The sequence below is a fragment of the Quercus suber genome, unplaced genomic scaffold, assembly GCF_002906115.3.
Source record: "Quercus suber isolate HL8 unplaced genomic scaffold, Cork oak 2.0 scaffold_373, whole genome shotgun sequence".
In the NCBI taxonomy this organism is placed as follows: domain Eukaryota; kingdom Viridiplantae; phylum Streptophyta; class Magnoliopsida; order Fagales; family Fagaceae; genus Quercus; species Quercus suber.
The window spans coordinates 742,480-754,207 of NW_027069825.1; the positions used below are offsets into that span (position 1 = coordinate 742,480).

General features: G+C 34.2%; 1 protein-coding gene and 1 non-coding gene across 2 annotated transcripts; one reads left to right on the forward strand and one right to left on the reverse strand.

Annotated features, from left to right (window-relative positions):
• Nucleotides 1-5,813: 5,813 nt before the first annotated feature.
• Nucleotides 5,814-8,600, reverse strand: LOC112035727 (uncharacterized). Its single transcript, XR_010623861.1, has 3 exons — nt 7,720-8,600; nt 7,469-7,610; nt 5,814-6,067 (listed from the first exon to the last, which is right to left on the reverse strand). It is a non-coding gene; the product is annotated as an uncharacterized LOC112035727 (transcript).
• Nucleotides 8,601-10,432: 1,832 nt separating this feature from the next.
• On the forward strand, nt 10,433-11,200 carry LOC136062023 (inorganic phosphate transporter 2-1, chloroplastic-like; the record flags this gene model as incomplete). The annotated part of the gene is made up of 1 exon (XM_065760593.1): nt 10,433-11,200. A coding segment is annotated over exon 1 (768 nt), but the record flags the coding sequence as incomplete, so codon positions are not given.
• Nucleotides 11,201-11,728: the final 528 nt, after the last annotated feature.

Genomic DNA, 11,728 nt, shown 5'->3' on the forward strand with positions numbered 1-11,728 from the left:
TTTTTCTTAGCCTTCCATCCATATTTAGCAAAACTAACAACACCTGGATCCTCATTATCAAAAGACCTAAAAGATTATTCAAACAGTTAAATATGTTGCCAACTTAAGTTTTAATTTATTCAGACTTTGATGTGCAGGCACTAGGGACAGCATATCTGTTGTGTTTGGCTGGAAGAAAAATTCATTTATAAAGATTTAATCCACTCCCAAGCCAACAGAAGTTTTAGTTGGTAGGCTTTCTCTATTTTCTCGTCTCTTCTTATATATAAAGTATTGATTGTATCCATTAAGTATATTATTCATGCCAATTTCTCCATCCTTCATCTCATTTTTTAACAACATTTACCACCCTGATACTCAGCAAAAGAAAAAAAAAGGAGAATTTTTATAATCTGTTATATTTTTTGGAAATTATTTTGGCATGATTAGTGTTGGTTGTAGCATTTCAGACAACTGAGGAGAGCCTTTGTGAAATCTCTTGCCCATTTCCAATATTTGAGACCATATAATTTATTACATACTATTATTTACAATCTAGGCATTGAAGGTTTGTAAACTTGGCGTGTCATCACCAACCTCATCCCCCTCTACTTTTTGCAATTTTAAATTGATAACAGGTTGCCCAATGCTTTTTGTAAATCTAATTAAAGGAGGAAATTATTATTCTTTTGCTTGATTGTGGTGTGATTTTTGCATTTGGAAAATTTTCTTCTTTAAGTTCTTACCATTTTCGTTTTTTGAATGTTTTAGTGGATTGTTTGGACTAGTGATTTTCCTCAATAAAGTAAATTTGCCAAATTTTGAATATTAAAACCTGGACACTTGCATCTAAAGTGATGAACTCCTGAGTCTTTAATGGCCTGACAGGTACGTGAGCTGTTGCATTGTTTTCATATGAGAGAGTTCTTCAGAATCATCATTGCTTGGTATAACACTTTGTACATGGTTGTTAAAAATCTGTTTAGCAATTCTGGAATAAAAAGTAGTTGTAGCTGTACCACATTGTGAGAGCTACAAATTTTATGTATTTCCTACTAAAAAGGAAGGATGTGCTAAAGGAAATGGCCCTTGGAGGTGCATTATAAATAGAAAGGTGTATCTTTCAACTGGTAGCACCTGTCTTCTATGTGATTTCATAGAAAGCCAATGGTACGTCGTGTAAGACAAACTTTCTACTTTTCTCTTTTCCAAGTCTTAATAATTTTTTTTTTTCAAAAAAAAATTTATAGCATCAAATACTAATTTTTCATAATATTCTCACTTTATTCAACTATTTCACAAAATTTGGGCATGATGTGTCTAGGGTGATTTCATATTTGTTACTTGGTCTTTCTAATTGGGAGATTGTTGACCAACTAATGCAACACTAGATTCAAGTACTTCAACTCTCTTTCTTTCTTGTGAACGCTTTTTACCCCTTCCACCAACATAACATAATACATGAGAGTTGTAAGGCTAATGCCAAAATAGTGAGAACAAGCTCTGAAAACTAAAATGATGTCGCTCTGGAAGCGTGCATTTAGTAAGTGGGAGTCTAGGTCTGGGTGGCTTTGGGACTTGGTGCCCACATCAGGTCAGAGCGAGGTGCTGGCGTTTGGAGGGCCCTCTTTGAGCCGAACAAAGTTGAAGTGCCGTTCAATAAAAGTGCTCGGTAAAAATTATGCCGATCATAACTTACTAATGAAGCTCGGCACTCCCGAGCTGTGATAGCAAGGGTTGGGCCTTGGGGCGAAATGAGGATTGGGCCCAAAGACCGCGTGTTTTGGGACGGAGACTTGGGGTTGAGTAGGCCCAACACTTCGGGTGCCGCACATAAAGATTGTATTGAAAAAAAAGAAAGAAAAGTATGTACTCCCATTGTTGGGTGGCCTCTGCCTGGTTCTTTACTCGAAGGCTGGATCACGTGGGTTTGGCCAAACAAATATTTATGCAATGTAAATAGGAAATTTTGTAGATGGCTGATATTAGGGACAATACCAAATTTACATGTCTCATAAATTGATGTCACTAATCATTAAAAATAACTCATTCATTTATTATGGTGTTGAAGTGGCATCATTCATATTCTTGTCCCTTGAGCAGCTGAGCTAGAACTATAAGACCCTTGACAAGTTGTTTATAGGATTAGCAAATTGTTTATAGTATTATATGATATGAATGACATGTCATTCAATGGGACAGCCATGACAAAAAAAAGGGTGCCACTTAGGGGTGTTCATGGGTCAGTTTGAGTCAGGGTTGTACCCAACTTGCAGCTAACCAACTCACATCGGTAGACAAGCAAGAGACCTGCCACTGACTATCAACATCATACCGATTGAGTCAATTTCAAGCTCGAGTGGACACCAATCAGCTTGGTCAGTGATGAAAATCTCACTAAATCTGGCAAGATTTAGCTGAAGTTTGCTTGGGATATTGGTTGGATCGGTTTGCTTGGCTTTTGGAGGAGGTAAATCGAGACTCAACTCGCCTAAATCAGGTTCTGAAGGCTCCGATCCACTGCCAACCCTCACAACACCAGATCGGTTCAGTTTTGACTGGGGTCTTTCAACTGGGTCGGAGTCACAGTTGTTTTGGACAGCCCTAGTGCCTCTACCTCTATATAAATGATGCTGGTTCTTTGCATGTCTAGCATGATTTTGTCAACACTTTGAGCAATTTGTGGCTGGGGACCGTTTCTTTGCAACAAAAAACCTTTTATTTATCTCCAAGTATGCGTCATTAAGAACATTTTGTTATAGAAAGTGTTATCTATGTGACTATACACAGTAGTTGAATACTAGGAATTTGTGTCTGTTTATGTGTTCGAATCAAGATTCCTTAATCAACTCCAAAATTGTGAAACTAAAGCTTTGTTGTTGTTGTTATATGTGTACAAAGAAGAGTTTATTATACTAGGATTAAGTGTGTAGTGCCTCAAATGAGCTTAATTTCTTTTCAATTTCACAAAAAATATAAAGTGTCTACATTTGAAGTTACTTGGATCTTAAGAATTTAAAGTTTCTTTAGTCAATTTATAGACTAAAATACATTTCAATTTCTTTCATCTGAAGGCACTTGTATTTATTTTTACTATCCTATCATATTTCATATACTATACATAAAAGCAGATTGAGAAAAATTAAATCCTAAAATTAAAAAGGTTTTGCCACATAGGAAAAATACCCATCTAAACTTTTGCCACATTTACATTTTAAAAGTGAAAGAGTTATATTGTTTTGGGACTCTTAATTACCGTTTAACTTAATTAGTTTCAAAGAATCATTTTTACTAAATAAAATACACAAATATTCCACCGTGCACCATTGGCACAATGGTCACTCCACAAGAAGAACGAAGAGAATATATCTAGGTAATTCCATCCATTTTGCTCACATCTAAATCCGTTAGTAGTGTATATTTTAGACAACGCTGTAATTTTTGCCTATATTTTCAGGAATTGACCCATTGATAAATGAAAATTTTCAAATGATTCCACGAAATTATAGTGATCTAAGAGATTCTTTGAACTCTATGTTCAAGAAATACAGAGAGATACAGAATTACAGATAGAAAGACAATGCGAAGAAGAGAAGATGAAGAGAAGTTTGTGCGAGGAAGAGAAGAAAAGCTTTTTTATATAGTCGCTCTTTTCCGTTAACCACACCCCTCTGTTGTGCATCGGTTTTAATCTGTACATGCGAGGGTGTCTGGTGTTTGAATTTTATGAAACTTTGACTGAATATTTGATGATTTCACAATTTATAATATGAATATAAAACAATGATGGGTATAATATGTGGTGCACTCCTGAGGCTAAATTGGATGACATTACAGGTTTCTTTACGTTGTGTTTGCCTAACTGGGTTTTAGGTTCCTAAAGTAAGTTATGCAAGTAACCCAAATGCACGCCATATAATTGGGTTTGAAAGGTGATTCAGTTATGAATTGTTAAAATTATTCCTTAAATTAGCAATTTAGCTTTCTCAAAACATATTTAGCAAACCTGCCTCTGTTATTGTCTTTATTTGAATATTGCTCATTGCAGATTATCTTGGGCACTAAAGCCTTTGGTCATGTCTGCAGTCTTAAAGCATTAGAGGTAATTATGCAGAGTTAATGGAATGATTTCTTCTACACACAGGTAGGTTACTTTTGCCTTACCAAGTGGAGTACAACCACTGATTCTATTTATACGCAGATACTTGTCACATCAGGGTGAGGAGTTTTTTGGATAAACTCAGGGTGAGGAGTTTCTAAGCCTCCACTATATATTAAACATTATGAAATTATTATCTTAGGTTTATTAAATAAAAATCATAAGGAGCCTTTTGGTTTGGTTTCACGTACATATCTTGCTCTAGAATTTGAGGAGGAAGGTATTATTTTTTGTACTTATGGATATCTATGAATTTGGCATTATTGTCTTACAGCTGATATCAAAGAAGCATCCTCACTACCATACGCTACCTAACACCCTGTTTGATTTGTTGTAAAACATTTTCATTAAAATATTTTCAGGTATTTTGTGTAATATGTAATTTTTCAAACACAACCACCAAACCAATGACCCTCGGGTGGGTGGGGAGAGCCACAATGCTTTTTTGTAAAATATTTTACCAAGTTTTCAAAGGTAAAATATTTTACAATGGATTTTACAATCAACTGAAAACGTTTGTAAATTTGATCAAATTTTACAATAAAACAAACATGGTAAAAAGCTAAAATGTTTTCTGTAAAATATTTTATAGTGAAACAAGCAAAGTATTTACCCGATGTGCCTAGTTTGAAGGCTTTTTTGAAAAGTCTTGTTTGGAAAACCTAGTCTTCCTATCTTATGGAAAAAAGTTCAACCTGAAGGAAACAACTAAAGGCCCAAGGTTTCTAGTCCAAAATATTATTTTAACTGAGAGTGCAACTTCCTTGAAAGCAACTTCCAATGAGTCTTTCAAAAAATTTAAAAGTTCCTATTGGTTTTTTTTTTTTTTTTTATGAGAGAGATAGAGGATTAGATTCAAGTTACACCTAGTGCAACATTAAGTAATGTTACACATCTAAACATATAGTGCATGAATCAACTTCTAAACATATAGTGCATGAATCAAACTTAGTTCTTGATTCAAACAAAATGAAAATTGACCCCCTATAGATGAAGGGAATAAAGTTAAGAGAGTAAAGAGTGTTGTGCTGTTTTAGCATAATAAAATTTAATGTTAATGTTATCAAAATAAATAATTCTATAAGATTCTTACCAATAACCCAAACATATGAATCTCATAACCTTGGAAATATAAGTAGATTCATAATCAAGCCAAATATAGAGATAATTACATTTTTAAAGATCACATTCCAAGAAATTTGAATGTCATTGGGTAATGTCAATTCCCTAAACCAAACACTGTCTAAAGCTATGTACAAATAAACAAAACAAACAAAATAATTCCAAATTACAGTGTTGTAATGCTATTGCTTACCATATTACATCGAAATAAATGCCCCCTTATAGTATCAACAATTCCACCCCTGGGGCTAAGCTTGTTTCTAATTTCTTCGCACAAGCTGTAGCTGCTGCTAATTTCTTCTTGATATCGCTAGAATCATGTAATATTTCTCCCAGACTTAGCCTTTGTGTATCAACAATTATCTTCTCCAATGACGTAGCTTTATTGATTAAATACAAGGCAAGCTGCATGTCAGCAAAACAGCCAACAAACCAATGAATTCAACCACCTTGAGGCATTGATGTGGACATGTATCCCTCCGCACATTTATTTCTCCATCCATTTGGGATCATCTAGCCACAAAACTGTCACAGGGAAGAAGTAAAGGTGTTATGCTAGTTAAAAGATAGGCACACCATTGTTATTAACAATGTCATCAATAAAAGACTAGAAGTTTAGACTTTGCGTAGCCACAACTAATAGGTTGTCTACTTCATTATATTTTCATATTTGTTGAATATAAGTAAGCCATCACCTATGCAATGCCAACTGAGACCATTGTGTGCTCCATAAGGCTAGAAATCAAGCTTATTTGCAAGGAAAAATTTTACAACCAAACCAGTTTTGGGGAAATTTTCTCCAGCCCACTACATGGCAGTTAAAGAGACTGTCAACATTACTTTTAGTCACACGAATTGCTTAAATAATACAAGTGGTTGGTCTTATAAATTACAAAAACCCTGTCCTATTTGCAAATAAACTTCAAAATATCATTACAATAGAAAGAAAACATAAGCATACTACAACAAAAAATAAACCCCATTATGCTGACGCAATTTGGATGTAGGTGCTAACCAATTCCAGCTTCCATCCGTAAAGCCAAGTACTAGAGCTATTAATATGAACAAGGTAACTTTCCTAATCTATGGGCTAGAAACTATACTGCATTCAACCAAACAAAAGTTGCAAAAAACTATATAAAAAAAAACACCACTTGAAATAGGCATATCATTTTTATCCTATGCATTGAATGCCATGCAATAAAGAATGGACTGATTTTATTTAACGAACACTCAACGAAAAAAAAAAAAAAAAAAAAAATCTTAAGAGAGAATGATCCACAACTTGCAAGTTCCTTGTGGACTGATTCAATTTCCTAAAAACATTAAAACATGATATTTGCTTTCAATAAAGGAAAGAAAAATTCTCACACAACAAACAAGTTGAGTGAGAGCCTCAGCAATTCCACAACAAATTCATGACTGAATCTAACCAACAAAACATGAGTTAGATAGTTGTACTTCCACTAGACATGGTTCACAATACACAATAAGGGTGGAACAAATACACCAACATAGAAATGATTAGGATGAAGCTAAATAGAATGTAACCCCTTATCAATGCTATGGATGCCATGATAATCGTCTTTTATTTATTATCTAATCCATTAAAACATGTTCTATACATTTTTTTTTTATAATAATTGATAGTTGAGGGATGAGGGATTTGAACCTTGACATCACTGTTGGAAAAACCATGAGGTAATAATTGAGCTACAATGCCCTTGGCATGTTCAAGGCATAACTTTTAGTTAGTTAACTCTAATCACTTTGATATTGCAAGCATGCTGCATGATGATATAATCAAACAATGCCAACAATGGATTAGTCCAACACACATCCATTTAAAAGTTTTTTTTTTTTGATAAGTGAACATTCATTTAAAAGTTAGTGATATTACAATGATAAATGTTACACCAGGTGTGACTTAAACTAAGCCAAGAACCTCTATAGACAGCAAAAAAACACATAATAAAAATGACATGGTAAGGGCTGTACATGTAAATGACAAAAGGAGTTTGATAAACAATCGAGACAACAATAAAACATTACGTGGGACTTATCTACAATTGATACTTGATAGCAAAGCAAATATATGGTTACATAACACATATGCATACTAAGATAATAAACATACAGCTTAAGTGAAGATGTAGATAATAAAATGTCAGCACAAAAAACCTACAACTCTAAATTTATAAGAGTTACCTTGAGCACAATTCTTTGCAACATAGGGAATGCCGTAAGAAAGGAAGTGCAACAAAGAATGCCATCCATGAAAGTCGATGTATATCCAATTTCAGTAGCCTAAGATTTCTTAACTTTGGTAATTTGGGAACCTCAAAAATCTCTGAAAAATTGAACCAAGAAAAAATAGCACATTTATAAACAAACATTATCAGTATGAGAAAAATAATTATATATATATAGTTAACAATCATGAAATTTTTTTGACTAACCAAAATCAGTAATTCAAGTGTCTCCAGCTGAGAGAAATAATGTGAAATTGGGCAACCATTTTTAAATAAATAGCCAAAATAGCCACCCATCACAGACAGAGAAACAAAATTGGGAACATCACCTAGAAGGATCCTTGTTGTCTCACAACCAAAATATTCAAAAGAAACCAGATTTATAGCATGAATCTGAATGTGTTCGAGATATTGGGTATATTTATCTTTAAATGCTTTAGCTTGGCAAAGGGCAAGAAGTCTTTAAATTCATTAGAGACCTTGATGCCTCCACATGTAATATTTCAATGAATGGGCAATTAGATAAAACATATTCGAGAACTTCACCAGTCACTTCCACGTTAGTCAAAGAGAGGTCTGTTAAGGATTCAAGACTGTAACTCTGAAGAGGCTGACTAGTAAGAGAATATTTACGACGCCCAAGCGTCAACAAATTCAATGAAAGCTTTTTAACTTTTTTTCTCATTGAAAATCTTATCCAATTGTCAAGTACCGCCGAGAATGTTCCATCCATGTCAAAGAAAACTCTAAACTCATCTATAGTATCACCTTGATGCAATTCCAATACATTATTCACCCAAACAATAAACTCAGATCTTTCAGAAGACAATGCCGTCCTAAAGTCAGCAATAGAAATCTCATGACACTTGAATTTCTCCCACACAGGTTGCAACCTTGATTTATCAAAAACCAAGTTACAAGTCACAAATGTCACAAATATCTCCACCTTCTAGACAGTATACTTGTTCTCTGCCTTTCTTCCAACTTCAATAATGACAGAATCGAGACAAGAATTTCATCTGGCAAGTCACTTAAACGATCTTGGGACAAATTGGTTCTCTGAATATTAGAGGCAGTGAATATTAGCAGAGAATATAACATATTTTTGTAACTTTAATCAAATAACCACACAAAAAAAAAGAGAGTAAATAAAATTTTTGACTTCGGGTAACGAAATTTATCACCTTTTGGTTTGTATTTTAGAGCTGGGATGAACTATCTTTGCCAGGTTAGTCTGTCTCTTCGCCATCTAGTATAGGACTTTAATAAATATAATATAAAACTGCAGCGCAAAGAAAAGATCAAAACTTTAGTCGATATTGGCTGAGACCAGAGTCTGTCAGCACATCCAATGTTTAAAATTAAGTAATGAAAAATAACTATCAAAATATAATAGAGAAAATAAAAAGGCAGGATTTTAAGAACTACGAAAGTTATGAGAAAGAACAAAGAAGGTATAGAAATAAAAAATAAAAATAAAAATCAAAAGACACCAATTTCGGAACCTAGATTCACATGCAAGCAGATACAACGAAGACAAAAAAAAAAAATTTAATTTAAAAAAACTAAGAAATAAAAGAAAAAAATTTATATAGAGACTCACTCACCGGAGGTGGCCGAGTGCGAGAGAGAGTCTATCGGCCTTGGAGCAGGTGCCGCGCTGAACAACTAGAGGGAATTTCTGAACTTAATTATGCGTAGGGACTGGATATGTCAAGACGGGCTTTTAATTATGTTTCCTTTCTTTTGGGCCATAACGGGATGAGCCACTTAAATTGTTACTTCTCTGGAAGATCTGAATCTAAATATTAGTCGTCCATTTAAATTGTTAGAATAATAGCATCTAGTTTTTAGAAAATATTCATTTTATGATTTCAAAAGCTATTTTATCTATTATATAATACCATTTTACAATATATCTAACATCTCAACTTTTATTTTATTAATAATAAATAATATAACCAAAAATCAATCTCTATTTTCTCCTGTTTCTCTCCTCTTACTAATTTTTGTCTCTCTTCCTCTATCTCTCTCTTTCTTTCTCTCGACCACCTATCACTACCGAGCAACCCAATAGCATAGCACCACCCACCGGCACAGCTACCGATTCAAACCATAAACAGAAACACAAAACCAAATAAATCCCAAAACCAAAAACTAAGCTAAATTGGAAATGAATCAAATATAAAGGGCTAAAATAAAATTTTTGAAATATAAAGAGCCAAAATGAAAATAACTCCAAATTGTAAGAGCCAAAAGTTTACTTAGTCTTAAAATATTTTATATTGTTCACCTGCATTTTTTTTTTTCCTCAAAAGTTTTATTTTATATTTTTATAAATCAATTGTTACACCAAGTGGAAAAGAGAAATTCGAACATTGATTCTCCTCAAAAGTTATACCGTCCTTAAACACCTATATAAAGTATATTTCATGCAAATCATCTTACTTTCTTAACTTTTAATTAATAATCAGTTAATCATTTAATTTTAAGCAATAAAAGCAACGAAAATAGTATGTAACTATGGATAAAGCAGTTTCTCTCTCTCTCTCTCTCTCTCTCTCTCTCTCTAGTGGATATGGTATCTAATATCCAATTCTCAATTTTCTTATATAATTTTTCAGAATAGGACGTGTGGATTGTGGTGGTGATTGGTTGAGAGGCTCTCAAGAAAAACCACCACCACTCGTTCCAATCGACCAAGAGCAAGCAGCCAAATCCACTCACTTCTACCTCCCTTTCCACACACACACACAAAGAGAATCAAAATGGAAAAAAGAAAGAAATCCAATTCAAAATGTACAGTCTTCCATTCCTATTCCACCACCTAACCCTTCACCAAACTCCATGGCCAAGAATCTACCTGAATAATAAAACCTTCCATAATATTCCACTCTCTCATCCACTTATCTTTTGAGAAATGACTCCCTCTTATTGCTTATCTTCAACCAGAAACACTACTACATCTGGAGCAGCAGCATTCTTTCTGCATAATTCTCATCTCTACCTTCCCAAACATCGGTCTCTCTTGGTTCCCAATGAAACCCAACTCCCCAAGAGGGAGACTTTATTTCTCAAGCCTCAAGTACTATCACCCAAGTCTTGTTTTCCCACCTTGAGGCTAAAAAACTCTAACTTCGTACACCCTTTTGCAAGCATATCGTCTTTTGCTGAAGCTGAAGGAGAAGGAGAACAAAAAGAAGAAATCAAAGTTAATGAACATCGTCATGAAGTTGCGAAAAGTACAAAGGAAGATGAGGATGACTTGCCTGGAATGGCTCAGGCCTTTCATATATCTTCAAGCACTGCTTCTGCTATAGCTATATGCATAGCATTTATGGCTCTAAGTCTTCCACTGTTCATGAAATCTTTGGGGCAGGGTTTGTCCCTGAAGATCAAGCTGTTATCTTATGTAACTCTGCTATCTGGGTTTTACATGGCTTGGAACATTGGAGCCAATGATGTGGCCAATGCTATGGGGACCTCAGTGGGTTCAGGGGCATTGACACTTCGGCAGGCTGTGTTGACAGCTGCGGTGTTGGAGTTCTCTGGGGCATTGTCGATGGGCACACATGTGACAAGTACAATGCAGAAAGGTATTCTTGTTGCTACTATGTTTCAAGGAAAGGATACTCTGCTTTTCGCTGGCTTGCTGTCTTCTTTGGCTGCTGCTGGTACTTGGTTACAGGTACATCAATATATATTGTGGTTTTGTAAAGTATGTTTTGCAATTTAGTTGTGATTTGTGAAGTTGTGCTGGTTGTTAATTACTTTCTTTGTGGGATGATACATGGCTATCACCAACCAATCATGGCAATGCAAATCAAGTTAATCCAATGCTATAATTTTAGGCTATATGCTTATAAACGATTATGGGAGTCTAACGTCCACAGTCTATGATTGAAAAACTAGGAATTATATTCTTTTTTCTGCTTGTGGAATTACTCGATTAATTTGATTATCATTGGAGTAAAACTTAGATACAATTTGCAGTACATTAGGTTTCACAATTAAATTTAAACACATAACTACATTGAATTTAATTGTTATTGGGAAAGTATTACTTTTCATGTTTTATTGGTCAATGCAACTATGATTGAATATAATTGAAAAACTTAGTGTCTGTTTGAGAATCTTATTTAGCTGAAACTAAAAACTTTTTGCTGAAAATATTGTAGATAGAACTAAAAGGTAGTTAAAATAGTACAATAGAATT